Genomic DNA, 21,622 nt, shown 5'->3' with positions numbered 1-21,622 from the left:
TTGCGGACGTATTTCGGAAGAATTACCGAGTTTGCCTCCGATCGTGGAAGTAGAATTTGGTATTGATTTGATACCGAACACTCGATTTCGATTGCTCAGTATAGAATGGCACCAGCAGAGTTGAAGGAATTAAAGTCACAGTTGCAAGAGTTGGTGATAAAGGTTTTGTGAGACCGAGTTTTTCACCTTGGGGTGCTCCGTGTTATTTGTGAAAAGAAGGATGGTTCTATGAGATTATGTGTTGATTATCGGCGGTTAAACAAGGTGACAATCAAAAACAAGTATCCGCTTCTTAGAATTGATGATTTGTTTGATCACTAAAATGAGCGACATGGTTTTCAAAGATTGACTTGAGATCTGGTATTACCAATCTGGGGTAAAGGAGTCGGATGTACCTAAAACCGCTTTTAGAACAAGGTATGGTCATTATGAATTTTAGTTATGCCATTCGGATTGACAAATGCTCCTGCTGTGTTTATGGATTTAATGAATCGCATATTTCGCCATACTTGGACAAATTTGTTGTGGTGTTTATAGATGATATTTTAATTTATTCAAAAGATGATACTGAGCATCTTGAGCATTTGAGGATAGTTTTGCAAACTTTGAGAAATAAGCATTTGTATGCTAAGTTTAGTAAAAGTGAATTTTGGCTCCGGAAGTTGGATTTTTGGGTCATATTGTTTTAGGTGATGGTATACGGGTTGATCCTAGTAAAATTTCAGCCATTGTTGATTGGAAACCACCAAAAACGAATCAAGTTAGAAGTTTCTTGGGGCTAGTGGGTATTATCGGCGGTTTGTAAATGGATTTTCTATAATTGCTGCTCCTATAACTAGATTACTCGAAAGGATGTTAAATTTGAATGGACGTAAGAATGTCAATGAGTTTTGAAGAATTGAAAAGTTATTAACAGAGGCACCAGTGTTAGTACAGCCCGAATCGGGTAAAGAATTTGTGGTGTATAGTGATGCTTCTCTAAATGGTTTGGGGTGTGTGCTCATGCAAGAAGGAAAAGTGGTGGCATATGCTTGAGGCGCTTAAAACCTCATGAGAGGAATTATCCTACTCACGATTTGGAATTGGCTGCAGTGGTGTTTGCTTTGAAGATTTGGCGACATTATTTGTATGGTGAAAAGTGCTGAGTATATACCGATCACAAAAGTCTTAAGTACTTGATGTCACAAAAAGACTTGAATTTGAGACAACGAAGATGGTTGGAGTTGTTGAAAGATTACGAGCTTGTTATTGATTATCATCCGGGAAAAGCGAATGTGGTTGTTGATGCTTTAAGCAGAAAGTTTTTGTTTGCTTTGAGAGTTATGAACACTCAATTGAAAGTGTCAGATGATGGTTCGATTCTAGCAGAGTTAAGAGCAAAACCAATGTTTTTGCAAGAGATTTCTGAAGCTCAGAAAGATGATCAAGATTTGCAAGCCAAGAGAAAACCGTGTGAAGTAGATACAGAGTTAGATTTCAAAATTGGTTCTGATGGGTGCTTAATGTTTAAAGATCAGATTTGTGTACCAAAGAATGAGGAATTGATTCAAAAGATCCTACAGGAAGCACATAGTGGTTATTTCTCGATTCATCCGGGTAGTACGAAAATGTATAATGACTTGAAGAAAATGTATTGGTGGAATGGAATAAAAAGAGATATATCAGAGTTTGTGTCCAAATGCTTAATTTGTCAACAGGTGAAAGCTGAACACCAAGTGCCTTCGGGATTACTTCAGCCTATTATGGTTCCTGAATGGAAATGGGATCGGATTACTATGGATTTTGTTTCAGGATTACCATTGACTCCAGGAAAGAAAGATGCCATCTAGGCAATAGTTGATAGATTAACTAAGTCGGCTCATTTTATCCCGGTACATATGGATTATTCTCTTAACAAGTTGGCTGAACTATATATTAGAGAAATTGTTAGATTACACGGAATACCATTGTCGATTATTTCAGATAGAGATCCAAGGTTTACTTCGCGGTTTTGGAAAAAGTTGCAAGACGCGTTAGGTACAAAGTTAAATTTCAGTACTGCTTTTCATCCACAAACTGATGGACAATCAGAGAGAGTAATTCAGATTCTTGAAGATATGCTTAGATGTTGTGTATTGGAATTTCAAGGAAGTTGGGAAAGATACTTACCGTTGGTGGAATTTGCTTACAATAATAGTTATCAGACGAGCTTGAAAATGGCACCTTATGAAGCATTATATGGTCGTAAGTGTCGAACGCCATTATATTGGACTGAACTCAAGGAAAATCAGATTTATGGAGTTGATCTAATAAAAGAAATCAAGAAAAGTGAAGATAATTCGAGATTGTTTGAAAGTCGCTTGGATAGATGTAAATCTTATGCGAGACCTAAAGCGAAAGGACATTGAATTTCAAGTTGGTGATAAAGTATTTTTAAAGGTGACTCCGTGGAAGAAAGTCCTTAGATTTGGACGGAATGGCAAATTAAGTCCGCGTTATATTGGGCCGTATGAAGTAATTGAAAAAGTTGGACCGGTAGCATATCGGCTAGCATTACCACCTGAATTAGAGAAGATTCATGATGTGTTCCACGTATCTATGTTACGTCGGTATCGTTCGGATCCTTCACATGTAGTTTCACCGACAGAAATTGAACTACAACCAGATATGACCTACGAAGAAGAACCGATTAAGATTTTAGCTCGAGAAGTCATACAACTAAGGAATAAAAATGTTGCACTTGTGAAGGTGTTGTGGCAAAGGCATGGAGTAGAAGAAGCTACATGGGAATCCGAAGAAACTATGAGAAATCAATACCCACATCTGTTTACAGGTAAGATTTTCGAGGACGAAAATCCTTAAAGGGGGGAGAGTTGTAATATCCCGAATCAGGGCCTAATCGGAATAGTGGTTTCGTGACCACAAATCCGAGATAGAAATAATTATTTTATAATTATTTTGATGATTATGATAGGATTGCATGATTGTGTGAAAATTTCGTGATGAAATTCCATGCCTAAAGTGCTTAAATTGAAAGTATGGACTAAATCGAATAAGTTGCAAAACTTGCATTCTAGAAGTTTTAGTATGAAATTGTTTTGGAATATTAATGAGGAGGTCTTAAATAGAAATTTGACCAATTTTAAGTTCATGGACAAAATTAGGACATGGAAGGAATTTTGGAAAGTTTAGTAGTAAGGGTATTTTGGTCATTTAGTTATTAAAATGAATTAAAACAAAATTAAAAGCCAATTTTGTCCATCTTCTTCATTAGGCCGAAATTTAAAGGGTTCTCCATAGCTAGGGTTTGTTTCAAGCTTCCAAGCTCCATAGTAAGTGATTCCAAGCCCGCTTTTAATGATTTTTACGTTTTGAGATCCCTTAACTCGATAAAGCTTATGTTAGCAATAATTTAACCTAGGGTTTATATTTGAAAAATACCCATAGGTGAAATTTTTGTATTTTGATGTTTTATGATAGAATATGAAGTTTTAAATTATGTTAGACAACTTGTACTACTCGATTTTAAGCAAAAACGAGTAAAGGGCTTAATCGGTAAAAATACCTAATAGTCACAAGTACATGTTAGAGTGAGAATTTGATGTTGCCATAGAAGAGAAAAGTGATCAGCATGTTGTAAAACATAAGAATAAGGAATAAAGTTTAATCCAGAGCCTAGGGGCAAAATGTAAATATGCAAAAGTTTAGGGGTAAAATTGTAATTTTTCCAAAATTTGAGTTAAGGATTAATTTGATAATGTGAGTATTAAATAAGCTAAATGTGTTATTTTAGATCAAGAAAGACGTGGAATCGACCTCAATCGAGGAAAAGAAAAGATTGTGGACTAAATTGCAAAATCTTTGTATTTTGGTACCAAGGTAAGTTCATGTGTAAATAATGTAGCATAATTGTTATTTTTAAGTTATTGATATTAATTATGTGTTATGCTGAATTTCATTATGAAATGTATGCTTTGTGGTTAATTTCAAATAATATGTAAATTATGTGAGCTACTTGTTAAATATAATTGTTACCGAGTATTGATTTGGCATTCTACGGAAGACGGCAAGGATAAGTGTTCGAGAAAATCCCGTTTGAACCTTAGGAATAGATTAGGATACAAGTGACATGTCACTAGGATGGTTGAGCATCCGAACTCGTTGAGTTGAGTCCGAGTTCACTTATGGATGCGAATGTCCGAACTCGTTGAGTTGAGTCCGAGTTCGTGAAATGTAACTAGGCATCCGAGCTCATTGAGTTGAGTCCGAGTTCACTTATGGATGCGAACGCCCGAGCTCATTGAGTTGAGTCCTAGTTCGCTTTTGGGCGGGTTACATGATTGCTTGATTGTATATATGGCACTTATGTGCAAGTTATCCATGTATCCGAATTATATTCCGATGTGTTCAACGGGTAAAGTTCTACTCAAATGGAGGAATATTCGAGATGTAAAGAGACGTATTGGTAAGTGATATGAAATGGATATTTTGGACAGGTATGTGTTTAACCCTCGGGTTGAGTATTGATACAACCACGATAAGGTAATAAGATGATGAAAAATGATTAAAAATGTGATATGTGTTTTAGTGATGTATGCTAATGTTGATTGGTATAACTGTTTGTTATGTTACTTATTATTTGCATATGAACTTACTAAGCATTTATGCTTACTCCCTCCTTCTTACTCATTGTAGTTTTGGACAAGCCAGTTCAGGAGTCGGGATAGGTCGAAGGCTTAGTCACACTATCCGGAAGATTTTTGGTAAATGGCTTGTAAATTTAAGTATGGCATGTATAGCAATATACCTATTTTGTGTAAATGATCTTATGGTATGGTTGTGAAATGGTTGAGGAAATGCTTGATAATGATAAATTATGAAAATGGTTAGTTTAGATTATGTTTGATGTTAAGGAAAACTATTAAGATACTTAGTGCATAAAAACTCATAAAAAGGATGAAATTTACCATAAACAGAATACTGCAGCAACACTAACGTGAGTTTGAAAATTTACTAAAAATCATAGAAATTGAATTTGGTGATGAACTATATATCAAATTGAAGCTTATTATGTCTAGTTTCACATGAAATAAATAAAACAAGTAAAGGAATTATATGTTAGAAGATATTTGAATTTTAGTGAAACAGAGTCATAGCAGTTTCTGAATCCCCTGTTCCTACTTTATAAATTCACCATAAATTGTAAAGATATAATTGTATGGTTTATTTTATATCCTCAGAATCCTTATTGAGTCTAGTTTTAGTAGAAACAAATCTCATAGTCATATGAATTTTTTACAGAGAGAAATGTGGTTCGTAGTAAACAGAGGTCAGACCAGTCGAGTCCGGAAACAGGGGTAACTTTAACTAATAAACTGTACTAATTGGCCCAACCAAAAATTCTAGAAAAAAATTAATAGATAGGTATATGAGTTTAGATTCAGGTAAAATTTACGGATTTTAATTTCGAGTTTCGTAACTCGATATATTATTTTTCTTGTGACTGTGACGCAAGTATCTTAAAAGCTGTGAATGTAGAAACTAAGCTTAGAAACACCTCATACTCGACTCCGGCGACGGTCTCGGGCGTGGAGGCGTTACACATATATTTATTATAATTCAATTCAGCACCTATAATTCATATACAATCGAATTTGATAACATTTATTTACTTATGAACTTACCTCGTACGGACACGAACGGGCCAGAACGACTATTCGATAATTTTTTACTTTCCCCGATCCAAATCTGATTTTTCTCATTTCTTGATCTAATTGAATACAAATTCAACTTATTTAATCATTTAATCAATCAAATTAATCCAAAAACAAATAAATGAGCACCCTAACATTTCATATTTTCTCAATTTGGTCCCTATTTCAAAACAACTCAAAATATTCAAAATTTCAACATATTCTAGTTAGGCCAAATTTAGCTTAGGTCCCTAGAAGCCCATTAATTTCATTTATTTCACATTTTGACCGCTCAATTTACAAATTTTACAATTTAGTCCTTAATAACCATTTTTATCAAAAATCACTTAATAAAACATGATAATCTAACATCAAATATTTATTTTTCATCATCAAACAACAAAAAAAACAAGCTCTCATCAATGAAAAATCAAAAAACACACAACCAGTTCAAAAATTCAAGCATGGGCTAGCTAGTATTCGAAGCAACGATCTCAAAAACTTAAAAATTATCAAAAACCGAAAAAAATCCATACCTTAATTAAAAAACATAAGAGCCGAACCTAGCTTGCTTAAAAATGGTTTCTTTCACCTTTAAGATTCGGCAATAACAGAAAGGATGGACAAAATGCATGTTATGTTTTATTTTATTATCATTTTATTACTAGATTACCTTATTAACCTTTATAAATTAATATAAAAGCTTATTATAGTTGTCCAATACCGTCTATGTTACTAATTATTGGCCTAATTGTAACTTAAATACCTTATGCCAATAAGACAACATCAATTTGACCATTTTACAATTAACCATCAAATTTTCACTTTACGCGATTAAGCCCTTTTTATTAAATCGACACTCAAACGATAAAATTAAAACACAAAAATTTCACAGATATAACTTCACACCTAATAAACACATAAAATAATTTTTAAATATTTTTTACTCAGATTTTTGGTCCCAAAACTACTATTTCAAATAGGGGGTAAACCGAGCTGTTACAGTGCGAGCCATTTTCACTGATTTATTGCTAAGGTTGCACGGGTAGCCCAAGACGACTGTGAACCTACTGTAGGGTCGGTAATTTTACTTAGACCCCTAATTGTATGAGATGACTAAATGACTGTTACACATATATAAGTGTTTGAGCATGATAATATTTCACTGAACTGGTATTGTATGAACTGTTACTATGAGACAGTATGACATGATTGTATGTTGCATGGAATCGGGTTGTGGGTTTGATATTGTTCTGAGAAAGTGTGTTGAAAGGTTTGATATTGTTTCATAGAATCATTGACCAGTGTCGTATTCGGTACTATTTAGAGTGTAAGGATGGGTGGGTTGATTATATCCCCACATCGAATGTAGGGTTGGGCGGAGATGGAGTGTAAAGGCTGGTTGGGTACGATTTTTTAATTGCATATCTGTTACTGCGATGGGCTAAGGCCAAACTGATACTGATACTAATATTGAAAAAGGCTTAGGCCCAGACTGTGATTGTCTGTTTACTGTCTGTTTGTTTGCATTAGGATTACACACTGAGTTTACGTAAACTCACCCCTTCTGGTTAATCTATACAGGTAATCCCCAAACTTGATGGATCGGTGCAGCGGAGGACTTGATGGTAGCCACACGTATTTAAACTATTTTGATTTCAACTTTGGGTATTTAATTCTTAATTACTTTCTGGGTTAGTTTTTGATGTAAATTGTGGACTTTCTAGGACTTTTACTTAATTGGATTATTATTTATTTTTATGGATTTATAACTGTTAAGACATCTAAAAACCTAGATTTTAAAAAACATGGGATTTACTCAAAATGACTTTTAAAAGCTTCCGCTACGAAATATGTAAAAACGAATAACTAGATTAGTAACAAATTTAGGGTCAACAAGAGTTAACCAATGGAAATTATTTTATCACAGCAACTTAGTTTCAAACACTATCATGTGACATCGTCAGATTCGGCCATAACATCTGGGCTAGGTTTGGGGTGTTACATTTAGTGGTATCAGAGCCAGGTTGTAAAACTCGACTGTGGATTTGGGTTTTAAAGTAAATTTTTTTAACTGATTTTTGAATACTGGAATATTTTTACTGGACGTGTGGTACATCGAGTCTCCAGCACCGATTCTATAAGTTCTCTATAGCTGTTATATGTTTTTGACTGAAACTGCTATAGGTAGTATATACTGAGACTACTATGGATGGACTATACCGAAAACACTTAAGATAGTGTACACTGAGACTATAGTTAAACTGATAGACACCGCGTTGTATGAAAATGAACTTTGAATTACTGATACAGTTTTGCAAAAAACTTTTGTTAATAATTATTGAAACTGTAAACTGATGCATAAAATTGTTAACACAGATAAACGCGATTAGATAATGAGCACACGAGGTACTCGCAAAAGAGGTACAAGAGGCTATGGTAGAGGTCGTAGAAGGGCTCAAGCTGAGTCCTCTTCACTAGGTGATATGCCGAATTTAGACACTAGCGAGATGCCAGTGTCACATGTTACAGAGACTGGGTCAGGGGCTGGGTCTCATGATCGAGCGGCTGGGGACTATGCTCTGTCCCAAGCTATGTTATAGATTTTGGAGAGGGTTGCTGGGCCCAATACTGAAGCTGGAGGTTGAGGGTCGGTTACGGAATGACTACAGTCTAACGGAGCTTTGCTTTTTAGGGGTATTGCTAGAGTCACCCCTAATTTGACTGAATATTGGATTGAGGCCACAGAGAGGATTATGGACGATCTGGACTGCACCCTTGAGCAAAAATTAAAGGGTGTTGTATCGCTACTACGTGATGAGGCATTTCAGTGGTGGCTCACTGTTGAGGAGGGCACTTAGCCCAATCGACTGACCTGGGAGTTCTCTAAGACCGCTTTCTAAGGGAAATATATGGGGGCCAATTATGTGGATGCTCATAGGAGGGAGTTCCTAAATCTAACTCCAGGAGTTAGATAGATGGCCGAGTATGAGGCCAAATTTCTGAGACTGAACCGCTATGCGCGAGGTATGGTGGCGACTGAGTATGAGCAATATATTCACTTTGAGGATATCATCAGAGATAATTTAAGGGTTCTAATAGCTCTACAGAGGGAGCAAAACTTTGCTGCACTGGTTGATAAGGCGAAGATTACCGAGGAAGTGAAGCGCGCTGAGCACCAGAATTGAGAGAGAGGTAGGAGCAAGAAGGATTTGGAGCCCTCAAGTTCCTTTTAGAGGCCTAAGAAAAAGGTCAGAATTGACAGACCGATCAGATTTGGGGCTCCTATTGCTACTACTGAACAGCCACTATGTACTGATTGTGGTAGACATCATTTGGGCGAGTGTTGGAAAAGGATTGGGGCATGCTTGAGGTGCAGTTCTTTGGACCACTGTATTAAGGATTATCCGTGGAGGTCCGATCAGATGCGAGCTTCAGGTACTGGTACTGCACTACCACCGAGAGTGGTTCAGTAGCACCGAGAGGCTGTGGTCAGGCCAGATGTGGTAATGGGTTGGGCCGTGGTCAGAGAGCACTAGGCAGAGGTGCTGGTCATACTAAGGTGAGGCAGCCGGCTCTAGTTTATGCTGCACGTCGTTGAGAGGATGGAGATGCTCCGGATGTTATCATGAGTACATACTTTATTTATAATATACCTTATACTGCACTGATAGATATAAGATCCACTCACTCCTATATAGCTTGTATTGTGTCTGAGAATTTGGATATCTTGGTTGAGAGCACTGCAAGTGAGGTGACTGTACTGAATCTGTTGGGACAATCAGTAAGGGTAAATAAGTTGTTTAGAGATGTTCTTTTAGAGGTCCAAGGGTAAATGTCTGGTTGATCTGATGGAATTGCCTTTTGGAGAGTTTGATTTGATATTGGGGATGGACTGGTTGGTCAAGCACCAAGTGAGCTTAGATTGTGCCACAAAAAGGGTTGTGCTGAGAACTGTGGAGGACAACGAGGTAGTCGTAATTGCGGAATTACTTGTCGAATGTGATTTCTGTACTGAAGGCAGAAAAGTTGGTTCGTAAGGGATGTGAGGCGTATTTGGCCTACATCAGTGTTTCAGATTTTGGGGATTCTTTGGTTAATGATATCAGGATGGTTAAGGACTTTCCAGACATTTTTCTTGAAGAGGTACCTGGGTTACCTCTGAACCATGAAGTAGGGTTTGGGATTGATCTTCTTCCTGGTATAGCACCGGTCTCTATCGCCACTTATAGAATGGCGCTGAAGGAGTTTGTGGTGCTTAAGGCTCATATTCAAGAGTTACTGGATCGTGGGTTCATCCACCCTAGTGTGTCTCCATAGGGAGCACCAGTTCTGTTCGTGAAAAATAAGGATCGATTTACGCGTATATGCATTGACTACCGACAACTGAACAAACTGACTGTAAAGAATAAGTCCCCCTATCGAGGATAGATAATCTGTTCGACTAGTTCTGAGGAGCTTCAGTTTTCTCTAAGATTGATCTTCGATCAGGGTATCACTAGTTGAGAGTTAAGGAGGCTAATGTACATAAGGCAGCATTTATGACTCGATACGGCCACTACGATTTCCTAGTAATGCCATTTGATTGACTAACGCACCGACAGCTTTTATGGATCTAATGAATCGGATGTTCCAGCCCTATTTTGATTGATTCATAGTGGTATTTATTGACAATATACTAGTGTATTCGAAGACTGAGGATGAAAATGATGAACACCTCAGAGTGGTTCTGCAGATCTTACGAGAGAAACAACTGTACGCCAAGTTCATTAAATGTGAGTTCTGGTTGTGGAAAGTAACATTTTTGAGCCATGTGGTTTCTACTAAAGGGATTAGAGTTGATCCTCGAAAGATTGAGGCTGTCTTGGATTGGAAGTAGCCTAAGACTGTATCTGAAATCCGTAGTTTTCGAGGACTGGCAGGGTACTATCGACGTTTTGTAGAGGATTTTCATTTATTGCAGCACCCTTGACAAAGCTGCTACGTAAGGGTGTGCCATTTAATTGGACTGATGTGCAACAAGAGAGCTTTGAGAAGCTCAAAACTGTACTGACTGAGGCTCCTGTGTTGATATAGTCAGAGTCTGGTAAAGAGTTTACTGTCTATAGCGATGTATCACATGTCGGGTTGGGATGTGTATTGATGCAAGAAGGTAAGGTGGTAATGTATACGTTTCGTCAGCTTAAGACTCATGAGACGAATTATTCGACGTATGACCTAGAGTTGGCCGCTGTGGTATTCACAGTGAAAATCTGGAGGCATTATCTGTATGGTGAGAAGTGTATCGTTTACACAGATCATAAGAGCCTCAGGTATCTCCTCACTCAGAAGGAGCTAAATCTTAGGCAGAAGAGATGGATTGAGCTACTTAAAGACTACGATTGTACGATTAAATACCACCCTGGTAAGGCCAATGTGGTAGCCGACGTGCTGAGCCGTAAGGTTATGACTGATTTAAGGGTGATGTTTGCTCGCCTCAGTTTATTTGATGATGGAAGTTTGCTAGTTGAGCTTCAGATTAAGCTTGCGTGGATAGAGCAAATTAAGGCTAAACAGATAGAAGACGAGTCTTTGGGCCTTTACTTTCAACAAGTTAAGAGTGGGAATGCTATGAATTTTGGACTGAATAACGAAGGGGTACTCTATTTTCGAGGGAGAATCTATGTACCAAAAGATATGGAATTGAGGCAGTCAATACTAAGAGAGGTGCATAGTTGCCCCTGTGCTATGCATCCTAGCGGAAATAAGATGTACCGAGACTTTCGTGAGTTATACTGATGGCCAGGACTTAAGCGTGACGTTACCGACTTCGTGGGTAAATGTCTGACTTGCCAGCAGGTTAAGGCTGAGCATCGGTTACCTTCGAGTTTGTTGCAGCTAGTCAAGATTCCACTTTGAAAGTGGGAGAGAGTGACTATAGTAGGTTACCCCTCACACCCACTAAGAATGATTCTGTATGGGTCATCGTGAATCGATTGACCAAGTTCGCTTATTTCATACCGGTTCGTACCGACTACTCTCTGCAAAAGCTGGCTAAATTGTATGTGTCTAAGATAGTGAGACTGCATGGGGTATGTGTTTCGATCATCTCTAATAGGGATCCTCGCTTCATGTCTCAGTTCTAGAAGAAACTACATGAAGCTCTAGGTACAAGGTTAGACTTCAGTACTGCTTTCCATCCTTAGACAGATGGTCAATCTAAGAGGGTGATTCAAATACTAGAGGATATGTTGAGGAGCTGGGTAATTGATTTTCGAGGCAGTTGGGAGGACTATTTGCTGCTGGCTGAGTTTGCCTATAATAATAGCTTCCAGTGGAGCATACGGATGGCACCTTATGAGGCTCTGTATGGTTGTAAGTGTCTCACTCCTTTATGTTGGATTGAGTTAGGTGAGCAACATGTTCTGGGTCCTGAGTTGGTCTCCGAAATTGAAGATAAGGTTCGATTGATTAGGGGTTGACTGAAGGCAGTGTCTGACAGGCAAAAGTCTATGCATATTTGAAGCGATGTGAGATTGAGTATTCTGTGGGAGACTCTATTTTTCTTAATGTCTCACCATGGAAGAAGGTACTGAGATTTGGATGGAAGGGCAAGCTGAGCCCTAGGTTTATTGTGCCCTATCGCATACTGAAACGAGAGGGACCGGTTTCCTACCAGTTAGAGTTACCTCTAGAGTTGGATCAGATTCATGATGTTTTCCCTGTCTCGATGTTGAGGCGCTACCGCTCTGATCCAACACATATTGTTCCAGTAGAGAAGATCGAGGTTCGTCCAGATCTGACTTTCAAGGAGGAGCCGGTTTAGGTATTGGATCGTGACATAAAGGTTCTGAAAAGAAAGTTTATTCCACTGGTTAAGGTTTTATGGTATAATCATAGCTCTGAGGAGGCCACGTGGTAGCTTGAGGATGCGATGCGTCGGCAGTATCCTCATCTGTTCTAATCAGGTAAAATTTCGAGGCCGAAATTTTCTTTTAGGGGGGTAGAGTTGTAACGCCCCAAAAACACCTTATAATTATTTTTGTTTGTTTGTCACACAAATTTGTATTTGCTTCAGTGGTTAAGTGTTCTGACTGTGTGTGTGACGTTCTAAGTTCAAGCCTTACCTTGGGTTAATTTTTGTTTCTTTTCAAAATAAACCCTAAACCCTACTCAGTAGGCTTAAGTTTCATTGTTGGTAAAATATATCAGAATGGGCTTGCTGGTCTGGTGGTTAAGTGGAGTGTTGATAAGTTGGAGGTCCTGTGTTCGAATCCCTGAGTAAGCAAGGGTATTATTTTTGCTCAGTTTCAAATTAGAGTTGTGTCATAGAGCGATTCTGAGTAGTGGTTGTGTAGTGGGAATTAGGGGAGAAAATTAAGGGCTGTTGGGGGTTATCATGATTTTATTTTTATTTTCTTTACTTTCGAATTTGTGTTTCTACCAAAATCTCTGTCGTTTTTCCTCTCCATTCTTCCCTTCTGCCGAATTTCCCTTTCTATTTGCTAAATCTGCCTTATCCTTCCTCCCTCTTTTTATGTTCATTCTCGATTCATCGTATTTGCGTAATGTAGTTCAGACGTTCAGTAAGTGTTAAGTGAGTTCTTTTCGATTTATTCAATGAATATTCGTTTGACGAGAGTCACAGTCTGTTTAGGTGCAAATTAAGGTGCTAGTAGATCCCTATTGACGCGGTGGTAGTGCGAAGTTGGGGTTTCTCAAGCGAGGTAAGGTTGTCGATGGTTTTTTTAACACCCCTAACCCGTAACCATCGCAAGAATAGGTTAAGAGGCGTTACCGGACTTGTAACTCACTTCAGAACAATATACATCAAATACCATCTCATTTCAATAATATAAGTCATTCATATTCAATATGAATTTAAAACGAGCATAAAAAGTCTAAATCATGCACTCGGGACCAAATTGATAACATATGAAAGATTTAAAACTTAGAAAAATTTTAAACTTTTCAAGAGTCACATGCCCGTGTGAACAGGCCGTGTGCCTCACACGGCATTAGACACGCCCTTGTGTTTAAGCCATGGCAAAACAAAGCATACATACTAACTTGTCCACACGGCCTCAAGATAAGCTCGTGTGCCAGGTCGTGTGAAAATTAGGGAGGCTACTGACTTGGCCACACGGCCGACCAGACGCCCGTGTGCCAGCCTATGTGACACACATGACCAATAGACACGCCCGTGTGTCTAGGCCGTATTACAATTGGAGGGTATATTGACTTTAATTCGTAGGGTACCCCAGAGGACACACGGCCGTGTAACGTGACCATGTGTCACACACGGTTGAGACACACGCCCGTGTCTCTTCCTGTGTGGACAAAAATAAGCCATTTGAATAGCCAACTTGTCACCCCAATTGGGTCAAACCTACGAGCACCAAATCAAGCATATATATACACAACAACTTTAGCCAATTTCTATACCAAACCATACATCATTCATGCCATAACATTATCAACCATTTACATGCTTATAAACTCAACTCAATTGTGCTAAAACAGAAGACCAAATCATATCACACATATTGTTTCATAATCTCTAAACTCATGACCAAATCTTATACCAAAACTTGCCAAACTTGCCAAACTTACTATTTTTCTTAGCCATTCATAAACACATCGAATAGATCATCTTGCATCACATTTCATATACCAAAATTAAAAAAAAAAACATAAACACAACCATATCAAGCCATATCACATGGCTAAATATAAATATTACAAAACTTATCCAAAGTACTTCTAGCCTATACATGTCATACTTTATTATATACAATTTCAAAAGGTACCGAAATGTGATTCGATAGTGTGGTGATGATCCTCGAGGATCCTTGAGCTCACAGCAGCTTTGATATCTATAAAACAATGCAAACACACACAAATTAAGCTTTCAAAAGCTTAGTAAGCTCGTACTAAATATCATCAACAGCTTATAAAATGTAAAGCATCAACACATAAACACTTATTAGTTCTCAATTCATCTATCAATTCTATGCCAACACAATTTATATGTTTATACCAATCCACGAACTTCATATACATAATATCATCTACCACATAGGTATCGTACATACCTGAACCTTCCCGTATTTATTCATTTTCATTCTCATCTCTCGTTCAGATATTTTAAAACTTTCCGAAGATTATTCATGCTTTAAGCATCCGCACACTTAGTGCTTTAAGGTTTAGCCGAAGCTAGAATGATTTCGCACACTTAGTGCCATCTTATATAACCGAAGCTATCTCGGTATCACACACTTAGTGCCTCATACAGTCGAAGCTATACCATTTCGCATACTTAGTGTTATTTATAGTAGAATCTATTTTGAATTGCACACTTAGTGCCAAATACAGATGATTTATCATCGTATTCAATCCATAATCAAATATATACACAATATATGTTTAATCAAAGTATCAAAATATACTTGTAACATCATTTATCACGTACGAACTTACCTCGTACTCAGAATTGTTGATTTGAATCGTCTACTCGATTATCTTCGACTTTACTTGGTCTAAATCCGAATTCCTCTTTTCTTGATCTATATGTATTCAAAATTAACCATTTTATTCAAAAAGTCATTCAATTCAATCCACAAACATACATTTAGGGTATTTTACAATTTAGCCCTCATATTTTCACATTTTGACACTTTAGTCCCTAATTCACAAAATCACAAAATACACATAATTTGTATATACTCATGCTTGGCCAAATTCTCCTAGTACTCATACTAGTCCACACATTTCATTTATTTCACATTTTAGTCCTTCAATTTACAAATATCATAATTTATCCCATTTTACTCAAAATCACCAAAAATTCAAAGACAAAATATATCAACCCAACATATATCTTTTATTTTCCAACAACTAACATCACAAAGCTCATAATTTCATCAATGGCATATTTCAAAATTATCAACAAAATAAAAAATTAAGACATGGGCTTGATAGTAATCAAAGCAACGATTACAAAAACGTAGAAATTATCAAAAATCGAAACAAAAACATACCTAAATCAAACTTTGCAAGTGCCGAACCCTAGGTATTCTTTTCTCTTTTCTTTTTCTTGTATTTTCGGCCAAGGATGATAGAAATAAGATGATTTTTAACTTTTATTTTAACTAATATATCATTAATATGCTTTTTTCCAATTTAACCTTACTATAATTCATTAAAATTCCACCAACTAATGCCCTTTTATTTCATTTAATTCATTCAATGGTCATATAACCTCATAAGGACCTCAAAATCATAAAGCCAAATCAAATAAGTACTTTTAACAAATAGCATACAACTTTTACTTTTTACACGATTAAGTCCTTTTTCAAAATTAAGCATACAAATATTCAAATTTTCATACGAGACTTTCACACATGCTCATTCCTATATCATAAACACATAAAATATTATTTAAATATTTTTTCTGAATCAGATATGTGATCCTGAAACCACTATTCTGACTAGGGTCTAAACCAGGCTGTTACAGTTTTTGAGAATTGTTTGTTCGTAGCAATTTGGATTAAGTGACTGAAGTTGGGCTTTTTATTGTCGAATATAGGTTCTGGAGTGCTCGAGAGTGATTACACATCGAAATCGAACCAGGTGTGTACTCAAAATGCAGAAAATAAAAAGCTTGCTATCGACGCCACACGAGCGTGTGGTCATCCATGTGGTAGGCTGTGTGACGGTACACGAGTGTGTGAGGGACGAGCCAGGCCGTGTGATGGCTGGACAAGGCCGTGTGTAACACACAGGCTCGACCAATTTGGGCCGTGTGGGCCCACATGGGTGAACCACACGGGCGTGTAGGATTCTGGACCTGGCCGTGTGATCCACACAGCCAAGGCCAATTTAGGGCGTGTGGACCACACGGGCAGACAACATGGGCATGTGAGCCATTTTCACTGATTTATTGTTAAGGTTGCACGGCTCGCCCTAGACGACTGTAAACCTACTGTAGGGTCGGTAAGTCGGTAAGTTTACCTAGACCCCTAATTGTATGAGACGACTAAATGACTGTTACACATATATAAGTGTTTGAGCATGATAATATTTCACTGAACTGATATTTTATGAACTGTTACTATGAGATAGCATGACATAATTGTATGTTGCATGGCATCGGGTTGAGGGTTTGATATTGTTCGGAGGAAGTGTACTAAAAGGCTTCAAGCCTAACCTACTGGCAGCTCAGCTGCAAATCATTGACCAGTGCCGCATTCGGTACTATCTGAAGTGTAGGGATGGGTGGGTTAATTATATCCTCACATGGAGTGTAGGGTTGGACAGAGATGGAGTGTAGAGGTTAGTTGGGTAGGATTTTGTAATTGCATATCTGTTACTGTGATGGGCTAAGGCCAAACTGATACTGATATTGAAAAGGGCTTAGACCTAGACTGTGATTGTCTGTTTGTTGTCTATTTGTTTGCATGGGGATTACACACTAAGTTTACGTAAACTCACCCCTTCTGCTTAATCTATACAAGTAACCCCCAGACTTGATGGATCGGTGCAGCGAAGGACTTGACAGTGGCTATACGTATTTAAACTATTTTGATTTCAACTTTGGGTATTTAATTCTTAATTTTTTCCCCAGGTTAGTTTTGATGTAAATTGCGAAATTTCTAGGACTTTTACTTAATTGGATTATTATTTATTTTTATGGATTTAAAACTGCTAAGGCATCTAAAAACTCAGTTTTCAAAAAGGCAAGATTTCTCTAAACACGCGATTTACTCAAAATGACTTTTAAAAGCTTCAGCAATGAAATATGTAAAAACGAATGACTAGATTAGTAACAAATTTAGGGTCAACAAGAGTTAACTAATGGAAATTATTTTATCGTAGCAACGTAGTTTCAAACGCTACCATGTGACATCGTTAGATTCAGCCATAACGTCTAGGCTAAGTTTAGAGTGTTACACAATCCAAATTTCACCCAAACATGCACATATTCATAATCCAAAAACATAAAAATTTAATACAATTATACCATATGAAGTTACTTGGAAAAATTATCAATTAATTTGGAATTTCAAGGACTACTCAACAATTTTGTCTTCTCATTGACTATTTTTTATTTGATCTAATTCTCGATCAATTAAAGGGTCGAATAACTCGAGCTTCAAAAATGATTTTTCTTAGGTTTCCAAGTTTTGGTTAGAAGAATGAAAAAGATAGGAAAATTCCACTAACTTGTGGCTTTTATACATAGATTAACATATGATTAAATAAGTTTAATTAAACTAATTAAGTTTTAATTAACTTAATTTGTAACACCCCTCACCCGTATCCGTTATCAGGATAGGATTCGAGGTATTACCAAAACTTTACATTTAAAACATACTGAATCGACTCACCGGGTTTTGTTCAGATTTGAAACTTTCAGACATTCACATATTTCCCCTTAAATGGGTCTTCAAGGCCCTAAATATACATAGAGATAGTTCGGGATAGGACCGAGAACATTTAAAAACTTTAGAAAATTTCCTTATTTAGAAGTGTCACACGCCCGTGCATGATGGGCCATGTGGTCACCCACGCCCGTGTGGCTTAGAGCATGTCCATGCTCTAACCCTGGGCAACACTGACTTTTAGGCACAGCCAAGACACACACCCGTGGGCTCACCCCGTGTCCAAAACTTGAGCATTCTGTTAAATTAACACGGCCAAGACACACACCCGTGTGTCCTACCCGTGTGCTAATTTGACATAAAGTTTTAGGTGCAGGGGACACACGGCCATACCACACGCCCATGGGGATGGACCATGTGTCACATACGGCCCAGACACACGCCCGCCCATGTGGACCTTAATAGGCTATTTTCCAAGCCTTTAGTCACCCCTTTCTACTTCTTCTTCTTAATAGATACCTAATTTAAAGTAAAATATGATTATGCACTTGTAAATGATCTTGATGAAGTTAGTTTTATAGAAACCTCATATCATTGGTTTCATACAAAAAGGTTATTTCCCATCTAGTATTTATGGGTTCTTATGTTATTGTAGCACATTCAAATTTTGGCTCGTTTTTTAACTCATTGCAATTTGTAGCAACTCATCATATAAGAACATAAACATGCATATAAAGGCAGGTTATAGCCTACTTCCAAATATGCCCATTTCCATGGCCTTATACAAAAAGATGAATACATCTTTACATGCCTTCATTTGGCAATTCAAATGACACATATGACAAAATACTCAAAGCCCTATACATGCCATTAACAAAATAGAAGTGTCTTTATACCAAAGCTTGACTAGTTGATAGTGTGTTGCTTCTCCAATAGTCTTTCAATCCTTATGAGTCCTCGAGCTCTATAAAACAGGGAAAAGAGAGGGGGTAAGCATTTTCATGCATAGTAAGCTCGAATAATCGAAAAGTAAACTTATCGAATAAATAGCATACATTCACACTTAAACCATGAAATCATCCATTATGAAATGATTTCCTATCATATACACTCAATCAATGAGTTAGTCACATAATCATGTATCATGTAATTTAACTAGATGAGCTCATCATTCAACATTGCATTCACACACATATATATATATGACGTTAATCTCATTAAATTTCTAGGAAATCTTGATGGAATACCCATTATCCGTCAATTCATACGAATGATCCTTTCATATACACACTCCCGCGAACCTCACATCATATGGTAGGATTACCAGTCTAGGCTCAATCCCCCATTATATGAACTCATAAAGTGATGGGATTACCACTCCAGGCTAAATCCCTTATAACGACAACACCCTTAATGAGCTCTGATCTGAATTACTAGTCCAGGCTAAATTCAGACCCTAATCGGATTACCCATCCGAGCTGAATCCATCATGTACACATATTCTTCGGGAGGCTCGATCATTCAAGGAACACTCGTCCGGGCTAGATTCCTTTTCATACCTGAGATCTCGGATTACCCGTCTGGGATAAATCCTTACTACAACACATGCAGGATTTCAGTCCACATGTCAACAAGGGTTTATCCATCGAATTCCCTTTGTCAACCTCAACCAAGATATTTTTCACATGTTATCATCAATATGCATTTCTATGATATTTCATACCAATAACAAATGCAATCATCAAGCATTCATAAATCATACAATTATGCATATTAGGGGTTTACTTTAAGTTTTCCAAACATACTTGGTATTCTTTTTGGAGTTGTGTTTCGGTTATTCCGAAACCTCGCGTTTACCTCGATCGACCTCCGAAATTTGTTCCTCGGGGTCTATATAAACAAAATTAACTCATTAATACCTCACATTATACATTTCAAGTTTAATATCTACCCCCGATCCAATTGACTGTTTTGCCCCTAGCCCTTCACATTTTTACGATTTAGTCCCTAGGCTCGTATAATGAAACGCATACACTTTTTATCTTACCCAAGCCTAGCTGAACACCTTTCCTTCTTATGGTAGCCCACATTATCCATTATTTTCTCATTTCTACCACATTTACATCTTTTACAAAGTAGTCCCTATAAGGGTTTCTCATGAAAATCAACTAGGAAAAGATGTTTAACACTCATTAATCTTTCATATTCCTCCATAATCTATCAAAATACAAGCAACTCATGCATGGGTAAATTTTTAAACATGAACCCTAGCATCAAATATGGGTAGAAATGGAGAGAGCAAGTTACCCGGATTTCAAAAATACAAATAGCATGAAAAACGGGGCTTGGGAGCACTTACTATTGAGCTTGGAAAGCTTGAAACCCTAGCTATGAAGAACCCCAAATTTTCAGCTGGATGAAGGAGAAAATGGCTGATTTTGGCTTGATTTTTCCCATTTTAATTCTTTAAAATGACAAATGACCAAAATACCCTTATACCATTTCTTTAAAATTTATCAATGCAAGCCCATTTTTGTCCAAAAATTTAGAATTTGGGAAAATTTCTCTCCAAGACCTTCTAATTTATAATCTAAAGCAACTTCATACAAATTGCTTCTAGAATCCAAGTTTTGTAATTTATTCAATTTAGTCCCTAATTTCCAATTGGACACCTTATACTAAGAATTTCTTCATAAAACTTTACCACACGCATATACTCATATTCTAGGCATCATAATAATCATAAAATAAATATTTTATGTAAGATTTGTGGTCCCAAAACCACTATTTTGACTAGGCCCTATTTTGGGATGTTACATAATTACCACCAACCACAACACACATTCCAAGATGTCTAAATTGGCATTTTGAACCTTTGCTTAATTGTAATTTAAGTCTCTAAGCTTTTGGCCAATTAAAAAACTATAGTGATAAACTTTTACAATTTAGTCCTTATACCTTAAGTAACTACCAATTTGACAAAATTAAGGGACCAAACTTTAATACTAATCTCGTAAATATTAAATAATAATATTTTATGAATCGGATGTCAAAAAAAGGGTTTCAAAAATGTCATTTTCGATACCACTAAAAATCGAATTGTTAAATATATGTTACACATAACCACCTAGTTCGAAAGACATCATTAGATATATTCACCACGTTAAACCATGGAAGACATAAAACCCTAAAATCTATACTCAAATCATGGTTTTGATAATGAATAAAATCGGTTCTAAATTGAAGATATTAACTTAGTTAGAAAAGAATATGTAAAGAGAATAGATTAAAAGAACAAAATCAAAGAAATAAGGAATTGGCTTATGTTTGAATTGATGTTATGTTCAACTTGAGGGACCTCTAAAACGGGATTGAAACTTGATTAAAACACCAAAATAAAACACAAATTTGAAACCTTAGGTTTAACATATGGGACTTTTGAAACCTTAGGGTAACATAAATAAAATGCCAAATAACACCCTCATTAATGTGGTTGACAAGTTTAAAAGGCATGGTAAAATATGTGGAACAAACCATCATTAGCACATCATACCACTATTTAATAAAATTATGACATGTAACACCCTC

General features: G+C 36.9%; 1 protein-coding gene across 1 annotated transcript in view; it reads left to right on the top strand.

The window, feature by feature from the left end:
• Window positions 1-11,117: 11,117 nt before the first annotated feature.
• The window catches only part of LOC108481487 (uncharacterized), a 61,307-nt gene continuing 50,802 nt past the window's right edge, over window positions 11,118-21,622 (top strand). Inside the window, exons 1-2 of the mRNA XM_017784613.1 lie at window positions 11,118-11,436; window positions 11,550-11,743. Of these exons, the coding sequence (XP_017640102.1) occupies window positions 11,118-11,436; window positions 11,550-11,743 (513 nt within the window). The remainder of the gene's footprint in view (window positions 11,437-11,549; window positions 11,744-21,622) is intronic.

The sequence above is a fragment of the Gossypium arboreum genome, chromosome 1, assembly GCF_025698485.1.
Source record: "Gossypium arboreum isolate Shixiya-1 chromosome 1, ASM2569848v2, whole genome shotgun sequence".
NCBI lineage: Eukaryota > Viridiplantae > Streptophyta > Magnoliopsida > Malvales > Malvaceae > Gossypium > Gossypium arboreum.
The sequence above is the reverse complement of the archived record's forward strand: the minus strand, read 5'-3'. Positions and strand labels throughout refer to the sequence as shown.